The sequence below is a fragment of the Pteropus medius genome, unplaced genomic scaffold, assembly GCF_902729225.1.
Source record: "Pteropus medius unplaced genomic scaffold, Ma_sr-lr_union100, whole genome shotgun sequence".
Lineage (NCBI taxonomy): Eukaryota > Metazoa > Chordata > Mammalia > Chiroptera > Pteropodidae > Pteropus > Pteropus medius.
Genome location: NW_024352783.1, coordinates 2,346,926 through 2,373,358, shown reverse-complemented (window position 1 = coordinate 2,373,358; position 26,433 = coordinate 2,346,926). Strand labels below are relative to the sequence as shown.

Below are 26,433 nucleotides of genomic sequence, written 5' to 3'. Positions count from 1 at the left end.
ATGTGCATGTCCTGTCATGGAGTCAGGGCAGCTTGTGGATATACACACGGAGTTACAGGGGCCTCAGAGGAGGTGGCCCCCTCAGGATGCTTATTTCTTGTGTCGCAATTCAGGGGCAGTAAACTCAGGATTATATAACAGGCTTAGTTAGAAGCCATTTAGGTTTCTGGGAAGAGCTTGAAAGTTGGAGTCTAGAAAACGGATTCGTGTGGATTCAGCCACTTCCTGCGTGACAATTGTGTCAGCTTTTCTGAGGCTCCATCTCCCCACTTAAGCACTAGGTATGAGAATCTCTTTCCCCGGCATGTTGTAGAGAGTCAAGTCACAACCCGTGCAAACCTGTCGAGGACGTTGTTCAAGTCCTGATCAGGGGTGATGTGTCTGAGGTCTGGAAACCAGAAGACATCCTCATAGCTCCATTCCTCATGGCAGGGAGAAGGTGCCACCAGCAGCAGGGGAGTTTTCTGAGGATTGGGTTTCTTGGCGTGTTGTGAAACACAGTACAACTTTATCGTCGTTGAAAGTTTCATTCAGGCTTTCTCTCTTATGACATCTTTTGAGAAATATTTTAAATGAACTGTCTCCAGGGGCTTGGGCCCTGTTCGTGAAAAGAGAAAATGTATATGATTATGATCTAAGTGCCTGTGAGTGGTGTGTAGTCTGCTGGGGCTGGGAGAGTCACCTCTGCCTGCGCAGGTCGGGAAAAGTGGAGCTAAGGATTCCCTTATAGGAATTTCTGATTCTTATAAAGGGAGGTAAAGAAGGGGATGCTAAAGAAGAAGATCAGGACTAGGCAAAGCAGTGTTTTTTGATCCTTGAGTAATGAGTCATACCATGTATATAATCCGTGTTAACCAGCGTAAAACTAGAATGGGAAGATAGCAGAGTGCATTGCATGTGGTAAGGTGATTACTGGCGACATGAAAATTTTGCTTTGTGTGTATATTGGGTTGCGAAGTAAAATGTGCTTTTTACTGTGCGTCAGACTTTCAAAAAAAATAATAAGTATGAAGACTGCTGGCCTTAAGTGGTGACCAGATGAACTGGAGATCTCCTCTACGGGTAGCTGTGGATTTCCTTTCCAAAGCCTGGAAGGGGAAGGGCTCTTAGTGGGCAGAGCTCCTTACAAGCCTCATTTTGAGAAGCTGATGTGCTGCAGCTTGCAGGCCAGATAGGGACAAGGAGTCCAGCTGAGAACCATGAAGTCTGGGGACTGGAGGTGGCAGTCTCTTCTCCCAGGGCCTGAGGTCAGGAGAAGAGCTCCCTGTGGGAAAATTGAAGACGCCTGTGATTCTTACAATGACCGCCTTGTCACCTGGCACTCTTCCCAGCAGCCCCAGAATGCACATTCCCATGTTCCAGAGCCCTGCAGGTTTGGATTCTGCACTCCTTCCAGGAGGGATGATCCACCCTTTCTCCTCATCAGGCACGCTCCAAGGTGCTGGCTTCCAGCTGTTCAGTCTTGCTACCCCATGGGAGTCTGCCTGCTGTGGCAGCTGTGTCAATTCGCCTTTAGACCCCATGGGTGTGTGTCTGTCCTCCCCGAGGCTGCTGTGCCTGGCTCACTTTAGGGATTCTCCTCAGCTGCAGAATCCCTGCTGGTGTATCAGACTGCTTGGCGCATGGCTTTGCCTCTGACCACCTTCTCTGCCTCTGTCCCCACCTGTTGGTGCATGCCTCACTCCTTAAGTGGCTTCATTCAGCTTCCTCATACACCTCCTCCCCTTCTGAACCTTCTCATCAGCTGATAGCGTGCCACATTTCCATAGACAGAGTAGGACAGATTTTCCAGGGTCCCTTCTGCCCCAGAAACCTTGTCCTGTGCTTCCCTTCCAAGAAAGGTTACGTAGGCTGGGGTACCCAGCTCTGGAGTTGACCACACATTTACAGCACTTGGAAAGTGTGTGCCGGTACCCTGGAAGCTGGTATCGAGTTGTACCCACAAGAAGATGTTGGTAGGAAGAGGTCTTAGCAAAAGGTTGGTTAGTAGGGGGCGGAAGTGCTAATTCACACTGCTGATGCAAATACCCAACAATTAAAACCAGGAGTTTCACACTGGTGGCATGGAACAGACTATGTTTTTTTGTTGTCATTGTTGTTGCATGTTTTGTTTTAATTTCTGCCCATGGTTTTATTTAGAAATCTTTGAGTTGGTTGCCAACATCTAAAAATCAGCAGATTCACATTAAAAATTCAGATGTCCAGCTTTTCTTGCAGCAGCGTCACTTGGGAATTTGTGAGAAGTGGGAATTGTTGGGCTACCGAGACCTACTGATTTAGAAACGTGGTGGAACCCAGCAGCCTGTGTTCTGACAGCCCTTCTGTTACAGCAGAGAGCTGAAGGCTGAGAACCACTGCTCTGAGGCTCAGAACTTGGATAGGATGCCTGTACCTGTCGTTATCACTTTCTAGCCTTTTAAAACTCGGAGGGGCCCAAGAGTAGGAGTTAAGTGTTCCACCACCCACACTCTCCGGTCAGAGTTTCATGTGTGCTTCGAGGGCTACAGGAGTTCTGCCAGCTAAGGATCTCAGCAAATCCCAGTCCCTTTCTGTCCAGCCATGGTTATTCAGCACTTCCACCTGTGGGTGCCATTAGTGCAACAGTTGCCAACAGCCTTCTAGGGTGCCTTCAGCTGTCCTGGAGAGATATTACCAACTCAGCTACCTGTGATAGAAACAAACAAGCTAGAGAATTGAATCACTTTGAGAGAGATCAGGTTGGTGGCTCAAGCTTATCAAAGATAACCAGACATTCATGGGCTGGTTGTCCTTAAGTGAAAATAATATGCCAGTTCTTTAAAAACATATGGGTAAAAACCAATCACATATGAACATTTCAAGTCTAGCACTGGTAACTCAGACTGACATTGTCATACATGATCACTTGGTTTCTCTCAGCTTTCTTTTTGGGTAATGTGTTTAACTACTTTAGTGGGCAAGTCTGAGTGAGCCAAGAAAGTAAATTTTTTATGAATATATTTACTTGAAGGACCGTAGGCCTATGAGAGGCTTGTTTCAGAGACCCTAACCAAGCCACCGATGACCTCCCGCTGCCCCCGCCCCCGCCATAGCCCATTCTGTTTATTTGTGAATTGGGGGCCCCTGAAGGTATTTCAGTATATAAGAGTAAAATAGGTAAAAAAGTAGGCAGTGCTCCTCTCTCTACCTTCTTGTCTACCGTGCTTCCACTGCCCTTACTTTCCCAGATGACCCTGGGAAAGTAAGAAACCCCTTTCTGAGTGGGCTGACAAATCCTACACAGGGACTAGGAGACTCCATCTATTCAACACATATTTATTTATTGGGTATGTTTTCTGTGTCTGGGGACAGATTTGAGTAGGACAGTGTTCTTGTTCTCAGGGAGCTCAGTTGACAGGGGTGAGGGTTGCTCATTACAGGCCACTCAAACAATTACAACTATGGAGGTGAGGAGTGGACCAGCCCATGTGGGAGAGAGGCAGGCTAGGGTAGGGGCTGCATCTCCCCAGAGACAGCAAGAAGAAAGGAGCCTGGCCCTTGGACAGAGCAAGGTGGGTCCCTGTCCCTTCTGGAGCATCGAACGTAGGCTCCCAGATTTCAGTCTAGATGGGAGCTGAGCCTCGATACTGTCCCAACTTAATACCTCGTGTGGATGGGCAGAGGCTGCCTGCCGGAGCTCCAAGATTTGCCAGCTCAAAAACAGAGCAGCTCAGTTACTCAGCTTGTGGTGCTCAGTTGACATTCTTCTCAGGTGTCATTTTTCCCGTGGGTGTTGGTCAGGGCTCTTTGCTATGGAAATGACTATCTTGGCTCTTTTCTTCTCTCCCCTGGCATCTCTGCCTCCAGTTTATAAAGCTCCTTACTAACAATCAGCTATTACCTTCTACCCTGTGAAATTGATAATTAGGAGCTTGGCTGGTTGGTCATGGCTTCAACTGTAACTTCTCGCTGGAGGATTTGCCTTTGGACAGAGGATTCCAGGACACACTGCAGAAGCGCCTCGGTTACGAATGGCGTAAGGAGGAATTGCGCCAGCCTTGGACATTGCACAGCAGGTTCAAACTGGTTCTCTGTCTCATTAGTTGTAAGACCTTGGGTAAGACCTTGGTGTATTCGATTATAAAATGAGAATAAGAGTACTTCTCTCCCAATGTTCTTGTAAGGGACAAATAAGCTACAGTGTGTACAAGGTACTGGCCCACAATAGTCCTTCAGCAATTAGAACAACAAAAATATCTAGTGGTGAAGTACAGGCAGTGTAATCGACTTAGCAGACGAGCAGTGGAGGGAAAAAGAAACCTGACTCTTTGTCCTTCCTATTACCCAATCGGTCTCATTTTTAAGAGCTCGAAGTATGGGGGGCTATTCTCTGGGGCATCCTTGGTGATGGCAACAGAGTTCAAATGAAGGTGCACACAGGCCGCTCCTGGAAGGCGGCCAGGCACCCAGGGCCTTGTTTTGCTTGGTTTGCAGCTCTCGTCCAGGGTCGTGTTGGTCTCTCAGTCTGGTTTGTGGGGATGTCGCCAGCTTTCCAGCAGCCCCCAGGGACATGGATGTTCAGGGCTCCATGGGTTTTACTGGTCCCTTCGGATGATCTTCTAAATTTCGGTCTTCTCCACCAAGCCTAGTGATTCCATTTCACATGCTCTTTTTCTTGTTCCTTCTCTGAGCTCAGTCTATGTCAGAAAAGTTAGAGTGTGTCATTGTAGAGAGGTGTTAGCTTGGGCTGTTGGGAAAACCCAGGCAGTGCAACCTGAGCGACTCAGTGTTGGTGACCTCAGTGGAAGAATTTCCTCAGAGGTTGCTCAGTGATTTCATAGGATGGGAAGTATGGGGCAAAACTAATATTACTGAGTGTTGACCATCATTTTGGCCCTCCAGTCTTTACAAGAATTCTATGAAATAGGTACTTCTATTTTTACATGTGTAGGAGAAAAAAATAAGAAGTTCAAAGAGGCAACATGACTTGCCTGAGGTTATATGGTTGGTAAGCAGTAGTACCTATACTTGAACTTCCTCTGTGCCTGGCCAAAGACTAGAAGCTGGGTTTGGGGACAACCCAAGGGGTTTCTGTGGGCAATCGAGTGATTTGTGGGGCTGTGTCTTCTGTTTCTTATCCATGCCTGTGCCCCGACCCAGTGATGCATACCTTGTTTTAGGAATCCCTGCCACAGGATGGAGGTTGTGGTTTCTAGAAGTTTTCCCGAATCTTTCAGATCCCCTTGTTGGAATGGAGCTTTGCATTTCAATGAGTGGGAAAAAATCAGCAGAAGAGAATTTGCCAAAGGGAAAACCAATGCGTTTATGACTTCACTCCTCTTGTGTGCACAGATGTTTCCTCTCTGGGCCCCCTCCCTTCGTGGAGTTCACTGACCACAAACATGGGAAAGAGCTTGAGTTGAACAGAGAGCAAGACTTAATGGAGAGGGTCACCTGGTACAGAGCAGTGTTGGGGTCAGCCCTGGAGCCCTCCTAGGTGGGGCTCTGGCTTCTGCCAGGCCATCTGACCAGAACTAGTCGCCTAGCCTTGACAGCAACGTCAGCACCAAGGTTTTAGGGTGGCCAAAGCGTGATAAGGGGGGGCCTCTGTGTTGGGACTGAGGAGCCTCAGCGTCTCATCCCTGTCTGTCTCTGGGCCTTGGTTTCCCAATCTGTAAAATGGCAACACAAGATCAAATGATCTCCAAAGTCTCCTGTATCTCTAATTTTGAGAATGTTCTTTATTGTTGCTTATGTTGTCTTAATTCACTTCATATTCTTAAAAATAAAGCCCCCACCCTAATATTCCTGCCATTTGAAAGAAAATATAATGAATCCTAATCTGATAAACAATATTCATTTTAGGGGATGGCAAGTGAGATGGGTATGTCGAGGGGAATTTTATTAGCAAATATCATCTAAATGTTTTAAATAAGGCTGTATCCATACAATAGCTCATAATGAAATAGATTTTTTTAAAAGGCACTAAAATTAACATACTTATTATAGAAAACTTGGAGAATCAGAAATAAAAATATTTAGCAGTCTTTTCCTTTTTTTGCTGTATATATTTGTCTACATAATTGGATCATATGGTATATTTGGAATTGTATATGCCGATTTTGGGGGAGGGCAGTGTTTTTCTGATTGTAAAAGTAATTTTATAAACACTTAAAAATAAAAATGAAATTAAAAAATAAAAATTTAAAATTTAATAAAATTAAGAGTGCAATTAAAACAGCTAGAAGAATCTCACAGTACAAAGATAACCTTTGTTAAACATTTTTGTGTATTTCCTTAGTGCTTTGTTTAGAGTGGGGAGAGCATTATTTTCCATAATTGAGATCATACTGCATACTCTGATTTCTAAAGCAGAAACAACTCTTAAGAGATGATCTAAAAGATGGTTTTGATGACAGAAAGCATTGACCACTGGGTGGTTTATTAATCTTTACTGCTTTAATGGGAATTGGGGTTGAGGGGCGGGGAAGTCTTGGTTCATTCAAAAGGAGTTTTAAAAATGCAGAAAATCATTACTCAAGTTCCCTGGCAACAAAAGTGGCCACTGTGGTGCTTTACACAGTGCAGCGTTGCTTGGATGGAGGGAGGCAACAAAAAGGTTTTGTTTGGTGATTCTCCGAGCACAGTGTCTCCAAAGCCTCAATAGTTCCCCCATTGTTGGCATGTGCTTGGAGAGAAAAGGCAGCATCAGTTTATAAGTGTTCCCCACACATGGCTGGGGGCTTCTTCTGTACTACTGGCCTTGAAGGATGTTGCTGGAGAAACACGTATCCTTGTTCCGAGATGGGAGGGAAGCAGAAGAGGAGCACCAGGGCACCAAGCTTCACCTCTGAGCTGGAAAACCCATCAGGTGACACATACAGAGTTCACTGGATTTCTGAGTTGGGTATATGCACTGAGTATGAAACAACTCACAGATGCATTTATATGGTTACTTCCCCATTGTCATCTTCCTAGTTTTGCTTTATCTCTCAATGCCTGGAGAGTGAGTGAGTGCTGTCCTCACTTGCGTGTCTAAGAGAACCTTCTTATTTCTTGCACATGAATTATTAATATAACTTGGCTGGATATGTACATCTGGGATCTCAAACTTTTCGGACAGAAACTCATTTTTGCAGCTCAGTTTGTTCCACCATTCGGCAAATGTTTGTTGAACACCCTTAGTAATGAACAAAACAAGGAACGTGCCCCGTGAAATTTTGACTTCAGTGGAATCGCCCTTCTAGCACTTCCCAGTGCTCAGGGGCGATGCCAGGCCCTGGGGAATAGTGAACAAAACAGAGGCCCCGCCTCCTGGAGCTTTTATTCTAGTGGGAAGGGTTCTCTAGCCCTTAGTAGGAGTAAAGGAAAAGTCCGAGGAAGAACTGATTGCCTAGGTAATTTTTCTCTTTGCCTGCTTGCATGTACGACTTTTATTTTCTTATTTTTTGATTATTGGTTTTAATCTAGTTGTTCTGGTCTTTTCTAATAGAATACTTCTTAAACATATATTACTTCTTTGTTTCCTTGCTTTTTTTACTTTGCTATTTAGGGAATTCCTTTTAAGCTTACCCTGCACTTTATTGAATTCACTTTTTATATTTTTATTTACTCACAACTACTAATGTGAATTTAAATGAGCAATTTTTGTATCATCCTCACCTCATCTGTTTTCTTCTTTGCATCATTCTTTGTATTTTGGCCGTTTTTTCCTTTATGAATTTCTGTTCCCCTTTCAAGGAGGTCACAACTTTTTGCATTCTAACAGTTTCCTGACATTTTCTTCTGAATTATTATCTGAGATGTGCTCTTCCTTTGAGTCTTCAGGATGGTGTTTCTTCACCCTTATTCCACATGTTTTTTCCCCTTTCTTTACTCATTCTTAAACAAGGCAGGATCTGTGTAGACCTTGCATATACCAGCAGAGTATATATATTGTCTGCTACTGGCCTCGGCACTCTACACTTGGGAGAAGGTTGAATCCCCTTCAGTTACTTGCCAGTAGGTTCGATGATGCACACATCTCCCAATCCAGTTCCTGTTTTCAAATTGGCTCTCACCTGGGCCACTGCTGTGGTACTGCTTGGCCCTCCAATATTCTGAATTGAGAGGCCTCGGACCCAACCATGATGAGTGCAAGAAACTGGCTGCCAGTCACCTCATGGGAGCCATTGGCCCAGCAGGCCTCGGGCCAGCCACTACCCTCAGCCCCATCCTCTTTCTTCCTTTCTTCTATAATGGTGGTGATCTTAATATCTTACATCTCTTCCTTCTGTGTCCTCACGCTCACAGCCCCTGTGTGTGAAGATCACATTTCACGCCCACCTCTCTTCTATATTCCTCTCTCTGAGATTAGCAAGGGAGACATCCTTGCTTTCATCAGTGAGCACTTTTTTCGGTATCTCACTTGGACACTGTTAACTTTGTATTTCTTCTTTTGACCTCTTCCTCTTTTGCTTTTTGTGACTCTCAAAACTCACATCCACTCTTTACCAGCATGGAGACCCTGAATGTGAGGCACAGGCCGGGTTGGAGGGGAAAATGATGAAGACCTGGTTCTTGCCTTCGAGTCCTGAGGAGGGGCCCCAGGGTCTGCATTCACTAACAGAGGGCACAGGGGAAGAAGGGATTGGGCCCGAGGAGTATCAGGAAAAATTTATTCTCCCACCACGTTAGTGAGGATGCACCTCAGGTTCAGGTCTCCATCCGTTTTTTATGAACACTAAGCCAACCCATAGGATTTCATCTCCATCTCCGTGCAGATGCTCCAGCTCCGTGTGCCAAAGGCTAGACCTGCCCCAGTTTTCCATTGATCACTTTGAACTCGGGTAAATAGCTGACACACTGTACCACATTCCCCAAAACTGGCTCCCACCACAGCTGGGTCTCTCAGAGTTACTGGTTCTAGTTCTCTTGTTCCCTTGAGATCAACTTCTCCTTTCTTACATTTCCCCCACGTCTCATTGGTCACCCAGGCTTATTCCACTTATTTAAAGTCCCTCTGTTCTGGGTAAGCCCTTTCTTTTCATTCCTGCTATCAGCCAAATTCTGTATCTTCTGAGAAGCCTCCCCTGACCATCCCAGTGAAAGTGATCTTGCCTTTCTCCACATTCTAAAAGCTCTTATTGTCTATCAACTTATCATTTGGCACTTATTGTAGACTCCCTTATATAGTTATTTCTTTTCGTCTCTCGTGGTGTTTGTGCCTTATCGCCCAAATTTTAGAAATCCAGTCTTTTGCATTACACTTGTCCGTATTGTTCATGGCATTCAGGAAAGCGTTGTAACTGTTAAGTGCTTGATTGATGTCATAGCCAACACGCTGCATATTAGGGCTGGGGGTGTCTTCGAGATGCTGAACCCTGGAGACTGCACGGGCTGGTAAATAATTTTTCTTTTCATGACTAAAACATTTAGAAAAAGTGAGTCATCACCATACCCAGATGTTCTTTCTTATTAATTGTCATTATTGAGACAACACAATTTGTCCTATGGAAGACAAGGGCCTATAGCGAATGTGGCCTATTTTGGTTGACAGTTTTCAACTCAACTGAAATGAAGAATAATAACAAGAGGATTGGTCGAATTTAACTTGATTAAACTCAGTAAAATGCAGTTTGGTGGAAATGGTTGTCAGTCTATTTGCTTTTGGATCGTGGGTTTCCTGCTCTTTCTCATTTGCCCACATGACCCCTTATGTAGAAACCTATTTGTAGACCCAAAAGAGAACAATTCACGCTTTTCACAGCAACTCCAATGATAGAGGACTATCAGTCAAGTAAAACTAAAGTGACTTCTGCAATCAAAAGCTAGGATAACTCCAAACAGTAAACCCATTAGAATTCATTTGCAAGACATACACATCCTGACATACTAAGTTTGATGAAGGCTAAAGAATAAAACCTCTGCAGGACTGGTTTGTCTCCTTAGCTAAGGTCAGAGCAGATTAGCCTCCTGGTTTATAAAGGCCGAGAAAAGTCCCTTGCCATTGGCTGTAGGCCACACTGGGAACTGCGATGGCAATGATTTCTGTGTTTTGCCTATAGCAGTGCATTATTGTGTGTGATTGTATCCGTTAATTTGTATGATGCATTGTCAGATGCATCTCTATGGTGGTGTCAAGATTGAATGGCCTTAAAACTGTCCCCTTTGCTATTATAAAACCAAGAATTTATGGGCTGTGAAAGCTTCCATGGCCATTTTAATTCCATAAAACCTGAAGGACTGAAGGTGAAGGTCTTGGCTGTCTAGGTACAAATGAAGTTTTGCTTTTATCGACTCATAGGTGGGAGCCCAGTTCCAGAAGCAGAGACACGCCTAGCTCTTCTAGTCAATGTGTTCTAGTGGCCTGGCTGACCTCAAAGGTCAGGATTTACCCTCTGACACTCCTCCAAATAACTCAGCAGCCACTGCTGGGACACCTCACTGCTGGATAATGTGCTCACTTTCTTCACTTGTGGCTGTGTTGGAACCATTTAACAAGTTTAGATTTAAGCATTGCATTTATTTTGTTTTTAGGATGGGAGAGAGAGAGAAAGGTGGGAGTGTCGGGTAAGCCCATTATCACTTCCCTGCTTCTAGTCTCTTCTTGATATTTGATCATTTTATTCCCTGGTATCATGATAATATATCAAGAGTGCAATGCTGGTGAATTTTTTTTCTCCCTGGCTCAAAATCCGTCCATGGTTTCTTCTTGCTTTTTAGCCTCAGTGTTCTCATGGCCTTCCATATCTGACTCCATTCTCAGCTACTGCTTTTTCCTTCCATGCCTCTTAAACTCTGATGGAAGTGATCCCCCCACCTTTCCCCACATCTTCCCACACTGTTTTCTCTGGGCCTTTGCTCATGTTGGCCATCGAGTATTGAACCCTAAAGTTTTTCATCCTACCCATGCTTCCTGCCCCCAAGAGCCTCTTTTTTCTCCTCTATTAAACGGGAAAATAATAGAAACTTCTTTGTTGATTTGTTATGTGGGTTAAGTGATTTAAGACATGTGAAGCACTTGGAGCAGTGCCTGGCCCAGAGCAAGCGCTCAGTAAGGGATCCCGGTTGTCATGACTTGCAGCTGATTGGAGCTCCACAATCAGAGAGGGAACACAGCATTCCTCAGACAGCCACACCGATGGCTTTGAGAAGAAAGAGGTGAGCCCTGCCCCTGGGGGTGAAAGGGAAAGACCAGAAAGGTGGAATGTAGATGCAGAAAGCAGGGAGTCGATGCGTCCAGATTGCTGTCCACCCCCAGGGGCCCCTGAGCATGCCATACTCCTAAGCAGAGAAACCTGTGGCTGACATTAGGATGCTGGCAGTGCTGCCTCAGTGTCCCTGAGATAGCATACAAAACAGGTCACAGTGAGCCCTGCTATAGATGCCCTGGCTTCGTTTTATAGTCAGCTTTCTCATTGCTCTCACGAAGAGGTGGGATGGCTGCACGTTTCACCTTTCCTGGAAATTCTGCCCCTGTATACCTCATGATGTGGTTCATGTGTCACATCACCCTTGATCTAAACTACCTGTGTGTGTGTGTGTGTGTGTGTGTGTGTGTGTGTGTGTGTTATTGAAAACGTTCCATTTTAACAATTTTCAGTAGCATTAAGTACATTTACATTGTTGTGCAACCATCTCTAACATCCATCTCCGGACCTTTTCATTTTGCAAAACTGAAAATGTACCGTTGAAACAATTCCTCTTCATTTCCCCCTCCCCCCAGTTCCTGGCAACCACCATTTTACTTTCTATTTCTGTGAGTATGACAACTCTAGGATGCTCATAGAAGCACCAAATTTGTTCTTCTGTGACCTGTCCTTCTGTGACCGTCTTATTTCACTTAGCATAATGCCCTCAAGGTTCATTCATGTTGTAGCTTGTGTCAGAATTTCCTCCCTTTTTAAGGCTGAATACTGTCCCATTGTATGTATATACCACATTTTATTTATCCCTTCATCCATCAGTAGACACTTGAGTTTCTGCCCTTTGGCTATTGTGAATAATGTTGCTATAAACACATAAACACAGGTATACAAAGACCTGTTTACCTCCCTGCTTTCTGTTCTTTTGGGTGTATAACCAGAAGTAGTATTGGATCATATGGTAATTTTGTGGTTAATTTTTTGAGGAATTGCCATACAGTTTCCATAGCAACTGTACCATTTTACATTCCCACTAGCAGTGCACGAGGGTTCCAATTTCTCTACATCTTTGCCAACACTTGTTATTTCTGGTTTCTTGATAGTAGCCATCCAGTGCCTGTGAGGTAGCATCTCATTGTGGTTTGCATTTCCCTAATGATTAGTGAAGTGGAGCATGTTATCATGTGCTTTGCCATTTGTATATATCTTTGGAGAATTGTCCTTTGCCCATTTTTAATTGGGTTATATATTTTCTTGTTGTTGAGTCTAAACTTTTTTTGTGTCCAGGAAACTGCAGCTCCTACTCTTCAGCTACTGCTGATAGTAACAACTAGCTTTTATTAAGCACTTACATCCCTCTCACATTCTGCTAAGTGTTTACATGGATTCCCCCCACCCCCTTAATTCTCACAACAGCCTTTTGAGAAAGATATTGTGATCATCTCCATTTTACCAGTTTAGAGGCCTTGCTCCATGTATCACAGCTGGTGAATCAGTAAGGTGACCATGGTCTGATTCGGTCTCTAGATGATAGTACAGGTCTCCTGGCCCCAAGGAGCTGGCATTGAAATGTCTTTATAAGTAAACAGTTTAGCCATACAAATGTTGATGAGAAGTGGTATTTTATAGGAAACCTCAGGCCTCATGACCTTGGTCTCTCCAGAAAATCATATTTACTTCGAAGTAGAGAATCACTTCCTAAAATTCCAAAGATGTATATCAGAAGCAAACACAGAAATATGTGACATTTTAAATGCTAAACCCTCAGCTGCTCCCAAAAGCTTTCTAAACAGAGTGATAAGACATATTCACCAAGGTTCCAAGGCCCTGCTGAAATTCATTTTGTTGGTGGATGCAGGTTTGTTCTTAGGTTCCAATCCTTTCTTCACTTGCAATCAACTGCTTTGTGATCCTCAGGCCCTTTTCACCCAAGATGCACAGTATTGCCCCTTTTTGCTGTCTGTCCAGATTTGGAGATGGTGAGGGCAGAGTGAAGGCAGGGGACCCTAGCCTTGCCCCTCTAGGGGCACCAGCTCTCCAGCCCCGGGAAGGCCTAACACAACGGTTCTTTGGGGGAACATTCTCCTTTCCTTTTATGTTGGGTTTTAACTGGCCTTGGGTTCACACAGCTGGGGCCAGGGCCAAGGCCAGAGCCCTGACTTAGGGTTGGGAAGAAGTTGGCGGAACATTCCCCAGCAGGGTTTGGGCAGGCCCAGGGAGTCCCGCCTAAAATACAGTGGACAAAGGCGCTCTTGTCCACAGGCCTGGGGGTGGGAGGCATCTGGTCAATGACACAGGCTTGGCCATTGTATGTTGTGACCTCAGCCGACTTTTTTAGCTGAGAAAGGGGAAAAAGAGAGAGTGTGAAAAAAAAAAAAGAAAAGAAAGAAAGCCTCAAGAAACTTTGCATCTGGACAGTCCAGAATGTGTTGTTGATTTCCCCACAAGAGCTGGAGCAGATTTGGAAGGAACTGTGCAATGTAGTGGGTTCTTTGTGAAAGAATAGCAATGAGAAAAGCCACAGGAACATCCTCCAGGGGCCCAGAGCACTGACCCTGGAGTAGCTGCTTGCCTCAGCCTTATTTCCCGCAGAGGGTGCTATGGAGAGGAAGCTGGCAGGAGCCTGGTCCTGATCTGGGGACTTCTGAGGCTCTCCCCTGTGTTAGCAGCTCCCAAAGAAGAGTAGCTGTCCCTCTGATGGTAAGAATCGATTTTGCTTGCCTGCAGATGTGTGTGCTCAGCTTGCTTTTCTTCTGCATGTTTCTAAAATGACTTTGACATTTTAAAGAGGCAGTTCTGAGAACCTGTTTAGAAGGTCTGAGGGCCCTGAGTGCTGGGGGAGTACCTTTCACAGGCCAAAGTCGTGAGCAGGGAGAAGAGAACACTGGGCTGTTGTGTGAGAAATCAGGAGAAGAGATGGGAAAGATTTAAAAAGGAATGTTTGGCTGGAAGGAGAGTCTTGGGTCCCCTGGTTACCCAAGCGGAGTGGTGACATGAACTTCTGTTGTTGGGATTGGAGTCCACATGTTTCCTCCCCCATTTAACTTTTGTAAAATATGAAGTTGGACTTCTACCTTCCTAAACACCTACCTTCTATCCCATGGCACAGTTCTAGCTGGAATACTAAGGCGAAAGCCCATTATGGGGACATAGCTCCCCAGAGGTCGTTGAGTATCATCTGCTCAGTAAACCCAGTATCTGGATGGCGATTCCAGGCTGGGCTGGATGTGTCTGTCCCCTTTGGTGGAGATGGCAATGGCTACAATAAGAGTAATGGATGCTCTCCTGAAACTTAGGAGTTAAGCTATCCAGGACCTGACTGCAGAGTACGGGGGCGGCGGGGGGAGGTGGGTGGGGGCGAGTTCTGGTGGGTCTGGGAGGTTTATGGAGAAGAAGGGATTAATGAAGAAGACGAATATTCAGGAAGCGAATAAGAGTGCAGGCAAAGCTCTTGGCAGAGTAGGTAAGGCAGAAACCGAGGCGTGTGGGATGTGGGCGGTCTGTGGGGTATGCCCAAGCTTAAGTGGGCTGCGTGTTCGGGACACAGTTTGAGTGGTTAACAGAAGAGCTAACTGCTAGCAGACCTGGAACAATTCACTGGTGTGGGATGATGAATTCTAACTTTGGATACAGGGAAGTCCAGGATGCCAGGGCAGAAATCTGATCGCTAGGCAAATAGAGCTCAACAGCTTGTGGTTCTGGGAATGGCAGGGAAGGGGCAGGCAGATGCAGGCCCATCGGGACAGAAGAACTCACCATAACTCACCATGGTGAGAGATGGGAGTACAGAACTCCGAGATTATGAGGGAGAATCTCAGGAGTTTGGGGCCTGGACAGCTTTCTAGGGATAGTTTGATGCCTCTGAATCCCATGTCTACACTTGAATGTGACTTTGCTTGGAGACCATCTGGTTCAACTTCTGTATTTTCAAGATGAAGAAATTGAGGTCCATCAGCAAAAATGAAGTAGGTTGCTCAAGATCTCACAGCAAGACAGTGGCAGCTCAAGCTTGGTACTCAGGCCTTCCACTTCTTTGCACGGGGCCACAGAGAGGTAGTGGGTCCCAAACCTTGATAGTAAGGCCCTCGGCTCTCACCATTTGTCTAGTTTTATATGCACCAGTAGCAGAGGCTCCAAAAATGTTGACTGAATTGGGTTGGTTGAAATTGTACCCCTTACTGACTTGCGGAAACTGTTCCAACCCCTGTTAGCCTCAGTCTTCTTCCGGTGCTCATGGTTCAGAACCAGTTATGGCTCGCAGGGAATCAGGTCTCTGAGTCAGAAGTCTTTGATTAGAATCACTTGGAACACAGGCGTTAGCACTGCAGAGGAACTAGGATGAGTGTCTATGCTGAGACTTGATGCCTTTCTTTTGGTGCCCTTCATCCCCAAACTAGCAACCACAAAGCTGGACAGTCTGTATCATACCCCACAGCAGACCATCAGAGGCTCCCACCTTTGTACCCTAATGAGGGCCAGCCACCTTTCTCTAAAAGGGCATCAACTCCCTGAGGAAGCCTCCTTTTGCCCCTAAGGCATCTGTGGGCAGCAGCTGTTCACTTGTCCTTGACGTTCCTGGCAAGCTGCTTTGTGTGAGGTACTGAGCCTAGGTCTGCCTGAGCTAGCAACTTCCAACTCCCTTCTTCACTTCTTCAGTCCATTTGAATGAAACAGAATGCTTGGTACATTTGGTCGTGGGTTTTCTTTGGAGACATAACAACTTTCGAAAGTGCCAGAAACAATAGCATAGGGCATTTGGGGGCTTTGCATCTTAATACTAAAGGAAGGCTGGGAGGGGGCTTCACTAGTATTTTTTTCTTTTTTTTCTCCCTCCCAGTACCAAATGTTGGCAAAACTCTCTTGTTCCCAGACTTTACCCTCTGCAAAGGGAATTTACCCAGAAATCATCTAAAGCAGGGGCCCCCAACCCCTGGGATGTGGACTGGTACTGGTCCATGGCCCGTTTAAAGACTGGGCCACACAGCAGAAGGTGAGCAGCTGGCGAGCAAGCGAAGCTTCATCTATTTGCAGCTGCTCCCCAGCACTAGCATCACAGCCTCAGCTCCACTTCAGATCATCAGGCGTAAATTCTCATAGGAACACTGGTCTCTGGTGCCAAAAAGGTTGGGGACCCCTGATCTAGATGGGCCCTCACCTTATGAAGATTTCCTTAGGGAGGTGACCTGTTGTCAGTGACCTATCCTCACAATGTCCTTCAAAAACGTCTTCTAAGGCAGGATAATTGATTTATTATGGACATAATCTAGTAGAGAAAATTGAGGGTGTGCTTTGAGATCCTTTAAGACTACAGGAAGTACTAAAAACTCTAGCCCAGCAACTTCAAATGACAAATAGGGACATTTCAACCCAAAGAGGCCGGAACAGTGGTTTGTACAAAAGAAGGAGAGAATTAAGTTTTCAGTCTCTTCATACAGGTCTGAGGTATAATGCCCACAATTTAGTATGCCAGTTTGAGCTTACACTTAATGATTTCCAACTTTTGTTAAATCATTTCACTTTACTGGTGTCTCAGATAGCATTTCTTTTCCTCCAGTTGAATTGGATTTGGTTGAGTAAATGAAACCATGTCTCTAGACCAAAACTGCTCAAAAGAATTTCGGGGAAACATGATGGCAAAAAAAAAAAAAAAATGTTTTACGAACATTTATGTTTCTGTCAGGAGGTCTTTGTTGTTTCTTTTGTTTACGTAGCTGCTGCTTTTGTAAGCTTGTGCTGGTCATTTAAATCCCTTGAAATTCCCCTTGTGGTGGTTTTGGTCTGTTATGAAAGATATTCCTCTGGTGGCAGCCCCTGGTTTTACAGATGAGTAAACAGAGGCCCAGAGAAGCCAAGGGGACTATAAATTACCGCTTGTTGTCTGGGGACAGCCTCTTTATGTCTAGGCCTGTGTGCTTTCGACTGATTCTTCTGTAGTCCTAAGGTGGCCCATGTGATTTTTATCTGTGGGGGAATGGGTAGGAGAAAAAGGGTCAACCTTCCTCAATAGCCTGTTGGGAAGTTGAGCATTTGAATAAAATGTCTGTTATTCACAAGCTGGTATGCAGAATCACTCAGGTTTTCCTACTCAGAAGCCTGGAACAGGCTGATGGGAGCACACTGCCTTGCCTTTTATAGCTGTGAAGCACCAGGATCAGACAGGCCTCAGAAATGGGACAAAACTTAGGGGCATTCTCTGGGGTTCTCCAAGCCCTCCAGACACCAAGGTGAGGAACCAGCCACAGCTTCCCATCTGTTTCTTGGAGCTGTTCTCCGTATTTCAGGAGCACCTGTGGGAACCCCCTTCTCCAAGTGGCCCTAAACACAGCCACAAGACCTTTGGGCATCTGCTCCAAATCTCTGTAAGTGGCAGGGGTGACCATGATATTCGGTAGTGCAATTATACTGTTTGGCCAATGCTGAGATTCTCCCAAGAGATGTTGAAGAGTGGGTGTCTCTCAGATCCCTGTCATGTTTTTTGGTGCCCGTGGACAGATGCCATCAGCAAAAGCACCAGCCATCTCAGATATAAAAAGTTTACTGACATCCAGCATTCTTCATTTCTTATACTGTCTCCTTTGGCACCCTATTAATTGGCTCTTCTATCTTGTATCTGTATATGGCAGGTGCAACGGTAATAAAAATCTTTCCTCCTGTGTTAGTGAAGTAAGGGCTCATGAAGAAATTTGTGTGAGGTCTTTATGGAAGCCACTTCCTACATGATTGATTCCTTCCTACCCTCTGCTGCATGACCTGCAGTCACTTCAAGGCTGTGAAATGGCTTCTGAACCAGGAGGAGCCACCCCAATCATCCTTATAATTCCCAGTATCATTTGCAAACCTTTTTCATCAATCCTTGCCTGACTGGAGACCCCGTGTTTTCCAGCTTAGCAAGTTTTCCTGGAAGGGCTGACTTCCTGTGTCCTTGCATGGACTACATTGTAATTGTGTTAATCAAAATTCCTGGGTAACCAGATTACTCCATTCCATTTTAGGGTCAGAAAATAGAGTTTATTGTTCTATGTCCTCTCCCTGCCCAGTCCCAACAGACAGGCCCAGTGAGTTTACTGGCCATCAGGAAGGCACTGAGGGCTTCCAGATGGATATTCAGGGTGGCTAAGACACATCTGCGGTTTGCAAAGTGGTTCAACCTCCAGCCTCATAGCCAGCAGCTTTGTGGGTGCTAGGAGAAAATTCCCATGGCACTGATGTCTACCTGTTGTCATGGGCACCAGTGACCGCCACAGTGTAAGGATTTCTCTAGCAGCTTTGTGAACAGAGGATAGTGTTGGGTTTGGGTGAGGGTATAAGGGGAGGTAGCTGATGTAGGCAAGGAAGAGCATAAGGCAGATGCTCCCTGAGTACTGGAGCTGGGGAGGCCCATGAGTCACCCTCTGGGGACTTGTAGATATCATCCAAGGAGGCTTCTCAGCGGGGTAGAGGTCTGACATGAGCAAGTAGTGGATTCAAACCAGTGCATTTATCGTTGGAAATGTGTCCCCGTCCACCCTGAGCAGTAAGGTTTGAGGACACTTGAGTTGTACCAGGTTTGGAAGAGTCCTGGGGACATTTGCACTTAAGTGTTTAAAGTCTGGTTTGGAAAGTTCCTTTATGGACTCAAAGAAACACCCCTGCTAACCAAGTGATTTCTAATAAGAGGGGTTTGAGTATACACCAGGAAGTTTCTGGCAAAAGCTCTGATGAGTCAGTCACATTTACTGAGAAATTATGCAAATAGAGAAGTGGAAGGAAGATGGTCATCTTATTGGTAAAATGCTGGAGGTGAGCCTCACATGCTTGATGTATTTTTCATAGAGGAGTCCAACCACAGTAGTTCAAGGGAAACAAATGCTTAGACTCAGGCTGGGCAATAGCCGCACAGTTGTCTTTGAGTGCTGAGAGAGGCTGGCTTTTGGAATGCTCCGAGAACTAACCAAAGCAAACAGATGGTACGAATGAGGTCTTTGGGAAAACCTGGATTCCTACTGAGTTTCCCCTCAGCGGGCAAAGTGCTTTGGTCCCACCGCGTCCTTCTTAATGGATTCAGGGCTCAGGACTCCCAGTGGAAGTTGATTGGCCTTGGGGCAATAAAAGGTGCCTGAAGGTCAGACTCACAGCCCCAGGATCCACTGAAGAGTCTGTGGTCTCCAAGAACCCTTGCCTTCTGTTGTGTTCTCCCTGGCTGGAAACCTGTCCTTCTCTGAGAAATAGATAAGAGCAGTTACTGGATGCCAGAGGATAGGAGCAAATGGGCAGGTACCTCAGAGCCTCGGCAGGAAGGAGAGGAAGAAGTTGATGTTTCTTTATTGCACTGGAAAAGAAAATCAGGGTTCTGGTTTCATTTCTCTAGGTGTCCACACTTTTTTTCTCCAACCTCTTGATCTTTTCTAATATTATGTGGAATTTGTGACCCAGGTTATTTCTTTTTTTTTAATTTTAATTCCGTAAGTTGAGAATAGTGATACATACACATATCTTGTAACTAGATTTATAATAATTCACATTCTTAAAGCTCCTTTCATGTTCAGCCCTGGTCCTTTTTGCCTTGACTACTTCATTCTTCACCTCTAATGGTCTTAATTTTTCGGGCAGTTAGTTAGAATACATCTTTTAAGCACTTTTACTAAGGAGGGCACATGAGTGGTGTATTTCTTGAACCCTTATCTGTAGAGTAATGTATTTCAACCACCTTCACTAGTGAAAGACAGCTTGGCCACATAGGAAGGTCTCACATTTTCCACATAACAATCCAGAGGTGTCTTTTGAAATGCAGTTACAGAGAAATCTGACGCCTGCTTTATTTATGCTCTTTTATTGGAGACACCTTTCTCCCACTAAATGAGGACTTTATCCTCATCTTTGCTTTGTAAACATATTGTTAGGGTGTGTTCATTTGTTGGGCTTTTAAAACCCCTTTGCCTTGAGCAGTGCTAGACCTTCCATGCACAGATGTGTCTTCCTTTAGCCGAGGGAAGTTTTTTCCAACCTATCAATCTTTGGTTGTAGTTTTTGTTGTTATACCTTTTGTTTTAGTTTCCTCTTCAGGAACACCTAGCATCCATATCTTGGCTTGCTTTTCTGTCCCTCTATTTTTACTTTTCCTATTTCCTTTCATTCTGGGAAAAAATTCTTAATTTTTTTTTCAATACTTACTCTATATGCTATTACAAATAATACGGATGGTCTTTCTGTTACTTCCTTTAAGTTTCTCTACAATTTGATCATTTCCTGTTCCTTCTTAATATCATTGTTTTCTTTTTCAAACCAATTTGCCCTTTTAAACTTAGTTCAAACTTATGACCATTTACTCTGGTATCATAGATGCCATACCTGTCTGCCTGCTCCCGAGGTTGCTAAATGGTTTCCTGGGATTTTTCTTCTGTGTATCATATGAGGTCATGATTAGAAGTTGTGCTTCTCCTGAGCCTTCTGTAGACTGTTCCTCAGTTTATTTTCTGCAGTTAAACACTGTTATCTTGTCTGCCCTACCTCCCTGTACTCGATGTTGAACAGTCCATTCAGTCAGATTCGTTAAGAACCGAGATTTGTTCTCAGAGGGGTACCCACTTAAACTGCTATTCTCTGTCTACTTGTTTGGTGAAATCGCTTCCTCAAACCTGTTTAAAGCCCAGTTTCGACTACAATTCCAAGTTTTCCTTCATTTATTCATCCGTCCATCCTTCCATCCGTCCGTCCGTCCGTCCATCCGTCCGTCCATCCATCCATCCATCCATCCAGTGTTTCAAGTGCCATGCTGAGACTAAAGCTAGGAACAAGGTTGACGTGGCCCTGCCTTCCTGAATCATACAGTCTGTTTCTCTCTTCCTCCTTCTATCTTCTCTCTGGCCCAGGCTCTAAATCTCTCACCCTTAGAAGAACATGAAGATGCTGCCAGGGTCCATCCCCTCCCCACCCGCCTGTAAAACTACATATAGGGACTACACTTCCCAGAATGCACTGTACCAGTGCCCTACTTTCCAGTTATTTTCTGTGAGTTGCTCTCTCTGAATGGATAGCCTGGGAGAGCTAGAGAGAATAGTACTTTTACCTGTGAGACAGAGGAGCGGTGCCCAGTATTCTTACAAACAGATCCCCTGAGGCTGATGACATCATTGTGGGAGGTGGGCCCCTGCTTCATGCTTTGTATCTTAACCTGTAGCCAGAGGAGATTATCTTTCCTTGGGTAGCTGTTTCTAGTTTTGTGTAAGAGTCTTCCCACCCTAAATAAGTGTCCAGCAGAAAGATGTGGAGCGAACGTGACTCTTCTGTCTCAGGCCCAGCTGGATCTTGGCCTTCTTGGTAGTGCCCTTGCAGCCTCTGTCACTAATTGGTTGACCCCTGGTGAGTGGCAGTAGAGGCCACTCCTGACATCTGGGTACGAGACTGCTCAGGGCGTACTAATAATGAACTGGTTCCCAGGGACTGAAGCCTTCCAGGCCCACCCAGCTATGCCTTGGCTGCTTCTGGGTGTCCAGCTGGCTGTGTGGTTGGAGAAGGCAGAACTTTCTGGAGAGTTCTTTATGGAGCAGCCTTTAAGCAGTGCCAATCACAGCACTGGGCTCATTAACAGTCATTGCCATGGCAACTGGTCTGCCAGAAAGTGGCTCCTTAGGCTGACAACTTCAGACGTGTTATATATAGATCTGGGTGTGGGGGAGTGGGGGTGGGGCCCTGTGGATATGCCTTTCTTTAGAGCTTCTATTGCTTCTGGGTTTGGGGTATGAGAAGACACGGAATGCGGGGACCTTAAACTGATCTAGCTGCTAAATCAAGTGTCTGACGACCACCCATTAACATCAGCAAGTAACATTTGCTCACATCTGCAGAAGGTAAGAATCAGGTGCTTACCCAGAAGCCTCCTGAGGGGGGGAACGAGTTCCAGGTTGAACTTGAAGAGTGCTGGAGGCTGTGAGGAGCTAAGTGTGGGGGTTGGTACTGATTGGAGGCTACAGAGACAAGATCGAATTTCTCTTAAAATAGTCTGTTGGAAGGGTTTGGGCTAGGGCATAGGATCATTTTCATTAATAAGTAGCCATGTAGCTAAACACTGTCTTTTTATAAATTGTGTTTATTAAAATTTGTATGTTCTCAGTTTTGATTTTAGAAGTGATGTTTTTTCTCAGTTGCTCCCTCTAAAGCTGAAAACCAGTCTCTTCTGAATTTAGTGAGCATAAGACTCACCTAGGATACATGTTAAAAGGTGACTTCCCAGGCTCCAGGTTGATCTGGGTGACTTCCCTATACTTGCCTGCTCATCCCCTGCCCCCCACCCCCACCATCAGGGGTAGTCAGTAGCCATTATTAATGGGAAATTTTCTTTGGTTGTGTTGTTTTAAATAAGGAGACAAGGAAATCAGCCTACAGCCAGGGAACGTGACTGCTTGGATGTGGGTGGTGATATTTCTGCACATCTCCAGGGAAGGCATGTGCACACTTAGAGACTGCGACAGGCAGGAGAATCTGGCTTGAGTTGTTACCCTCCTTGGATGGGAGCTGGAATGTCAGGTGGTCCAGGTAAAAAAAAATGAAGCCGAATATGGAAAGCTGGTGAGAGATGGTCTGAAGGTAGCCTGGATTTAGGTAACTTGAGGGAGGTGTCTAGAACAAAGCTAATATTTTAAAGTTGGGTTTGACCATTTACTTAGCTGTGCAATGTGAGGCAAGTTATTAAATTCTCTGAGTCCCAGATTCCTTGTTTTAAAATGGGATCTATGTGGCAGGCTTTTTGTAAAGAGATAAGTGTGTAAATCACCTGACCAGTCCTTGGTGCACTTACAGACATTTGGTGAGTGGTCAAAGTCATTATCGATGGGCAGAAGTGAGATCTGAATGCAGACATTTCTTGAGTACCTATTAGACTGGGGTTCTGAACTGGTCTAGAAACCTCTTGATAAAATAGGGTGAGTGTATGTACATACATGCCTCCATGTGGGTGACAGAAGATCGAGTTTTCCTCAGATTCTCAGAGGATGGGTTTCCATGTATAGTTGAGCAGGTTGTTGACTGAACAAGGGGACCCAGATGAGGGGGCCCAGGGAAGCTGAAACCCCATCTTGCACCCTGGGGGATGGCCCATCCAGGGCAAGAGGTAGTGTTTTACAACTCCCACAAAGCCATCCTGTGCATTAGGTTAAGAATTTCTGAGTTGAGAAAAACGTCTTCATCTCAGCCCACGCCTGCTTACCTTGCTCCTTGTAGATAGGGCCTGTGTCGCCCCTGCTTCTAGGTCCTGTTCCCATGGGAAAGAGCTGACGGAATGGAAGGGGAGGAGCCACGGGACTGAGGAAGGGAAGGGAAGGATTAAACTTGGAAAGGAACTAATGAGAAGAATAAGTTTGGTAGAGACCTTAATTATTGGGTAGTTACTCGTGTTGTATCTTCTCGGTGGCTGTGGAGCAGCTCTCCCAGGAGCCTGTACCTCCATGCCCACAAGGGGTGAGGTAATGTTGCTTGTTTGGGCTTCGTAAATGACAGCTTGCTAGTTGGGAGGACAACTTCTGCCTCGTCGACTATGTCTTTCTAAAAAAAATTTTTTGTGACAAAATACACTGAACATGAAATTTATCAGTGACTTTTACACATTCACAGTTTTGTGCAACCACCATCACTATCTAGTTCTAAGACATTTTTATCACACCCCAAAAGAAACCCTGTTCCTATTCCCGCCACCCTCCAAGCCCCTGGTAACCGCTAATTACCTTTCTGTATCTATTGGATATTCTCATTCTGGACATTTCATATAAATGGAATCATACCATATGTGGGTCCTTTGTGTCTAGCTTATTTCTTGGATCATTCATGTTGTAGCATGTCTCAGTACTTCATCCCTTTTCATGGCTCAACATTGTTTTGTATGGATACACACCACATTGTGTTTATCTGTTCCTCAGTTAATGGACACTTGGATTGTTTCTATCTTTTGGCTATTGTGGATAATGCTAGAACATAGGTGTAAAAGTGAGCACTGTTTTCGGTTCTCTTGGGTATATACCCAGTTGTCGCCAGCCACATCTTTTGACCCCTCACTTGTTTCAGTCCAGCCAACAGGAATAACTTCTTTCTGGGAGAGGCTGCCTCGGGGAAATGGAAGCAAAGCATTGTCAAATGGCAGGCAGACTGGAGACCCATGGGCGTATTGGAGGGGAATATGGAGTTCCACCTTTGCCACGTTGGCCAAATTAGGAAATTGTCCTGGGTGTCCTCCTCCCCTCGTTCAGCACCCCTTGTCCCATCCTGGCTCAGTACCAGGGGTGCCTCTTCTGCAGGCACTTTCCGAAATTTTCAAGATGGCAGGTCATGCATTTCCCAGTTGGAGAGACCTCAGAGCAGTAATGGTACCTCCTTGGTCATCAAATGTAAGCCAAGGCTTTTTCTGACCCCACAGGTTATTTAAATGAATCAACTAGAGTCATTCTAAAGAGCAAAGCACCATGCAGCTGTGGAGACGTGACAGGTGTCATTGTTGCTACTTAACAGGTGGAACACAGAGTCAGAAGGTTCGGTCCACTCGCTCAGCCGGCCCAGCTAGGGAGAGTTCTCACCACCCAGCCTTCTCAGCAGGAACGTAATAGTCAACGTCTTAACGTGTTAACCTCCCCAGCAGGTCTGTGTTTGTCTTTTAAGTCAGGTCGTCTTGGAAACAGAAACCAGGGAGAAGTGACTGTTGTTGGTGACATTTCAGATGCAGTGATGGTGAGGCTGGGGTGAACTTCACGCTGCTGTTGGTAGAGGCTATATGAAGCCTGATCTCACTCAGTATCTAGATGGCCCCCACTTCTGCTGGAAACCCCTGTTTATTCAGAATTCTTGGTGACAGGCACTTTCCTAGGTGCTGAGTTTGTCATTGTTAATTTCCACAGTGTCTCCCACAACTGGGCTAACATCATCCTCTGTTTTATAGATGTGGAAATAGACACAGCCGGTTGAGTCATTTTTCTGGGTCACAGGTCTACTAAGTGGCCAAGTCAGTATTGAGCCCGAGGCTGTGGCCAAGTCAGAATTGAGCCCAAGGCTGGAGGGCTGTGTTCACTGTGCTTCTGGGTCCCTCTCTCCTCTGCAAACTGTTTTTGGCCGTGTCAGTCTCTGACCCTTGCTTCATATCCTTTTAACACTTTCCCACTTCCTGCTAGGTTATTTGGACAAACACTAGTCTGGCCTTCCCATCTTAGATGCTGTAAGTTACCTGACTCAAACAAAAGCAACCTAGTTCTAGATTATTTCTTTCTTTGCCTGAGCTCCCTGACCTCCCTATTCCTACTTTACTCCCAATCCCATGCAGCCAAAATCTCCTGTATGTGGGATATTTTACACACACACACGCGCGCGCTCTCTCTCTCTCTGTACTCAACATAAGGCTTTTTCTCTTGATTGCATTTTGACCGTCTTCCAATCTCGGAGAGCAGAGCAGTGTCTGGAGGTCAGGTAAACGTGCCCATGTGTGCACTGGGCTCAGTGGACATGCTCTGCTGGTGAGAAGGCTTCTGGCTGCTGTCCATCTCCCTGGCACCTGCACTTTAGAAGCCAGTCTTTCATACTGAATCAAAGAGGTGCTGTAGGTTAACAGGTGTGGGAGACAGAAGCGTTCAGGGCATAGGGAAAGGTTTTTAATTAAATTGTGAAACTTCATAATGAAACATACACTGCAGCTCTGCGGAGGGCCATGGGGAGGCTGTGTTTAGTTAAAGTTCTGAACGCCTAGGAATAGCGAGGATTGATCCCATCCCTGCTGAGGGCGTGCAGGGCACCATAGGAACCAGAAGCGTGCTGCTTTGCAGTCTGCAGAAAGCTCAGAGCAGTCTGGGAGCTGTGTCTCTACTGCTCACTTTCAATCTATTATCTTGTTTTCCTAAGCTGTGGTCATCAGTGACCAAAAACTGCCTCGTGGGCATGGCTGGGGGATGCTGAGGACATTTAGGAGCTGATTAGTTTTCATATTTCTGAACAGGGTCCAGCTTTGCTGAGCAATTCATGGCTTCTCTTATACTGTGGCTAGAATCCTATCTTTAGTCAATTTACTTTCTTCACAAGGCACAGAAATTATGTGAGCTGTTTGGACCTCCTTTCCTTAAATTTAAATGTTCTTTAGCTAACAACTTTTATTTTTGTGTTTATTGAAGAAAATTTAGATGGAAAAGTAAAAAGAAGGAAATAAAAACTGCCCATAATTCCACCACTGGAAATCACCTCTGCTTTAGCATCTTTGTCTACACCTAGTTTCTCTATGTTCTAAATGTTTTCTTCCAACTTTGTTTTTTAAAGAAAAGTACTATCGTGCATGGTTAAAAGAACTAAACTGCACCTAAGTGCATATGATGAAAGGTCAGTCTTCGTTCTAACTCAGATTCCCAGCTCT

At 45.2% G+C, this 26,433-nt stretch overlaps 1 protein-coding gene across 3 annotated transcripts in view; it reads left to right on the top strand.

Moving 5' to 3' along the window:
* The window catches only part of GAS7 (growth arrest specific 7), a 204,732-nt gene that overhangs the window by 91,479 nt on the left and 86,820 nt on the right, over positions 1–26,433 (top strand). The window contains exon 1 of one of the 3 annotated variants that reach the window (XM_039847351.1): positions 13,266–13,784. The exons of the other annotated variants lie outside the window; for them this stretch is intronic. Coding sequence (XP_039703285.1) covers positions 13,782–13,784 — 3 coding nt within the window. The 5' untranslated portion in view covers positions 13,266–13,781. Of the gene's footprint in view, positions 1–13,265; positions 13,785–26,433 lie in introns of those variants that run through there. 3 annotated transcript variants of the gene reach the window in all.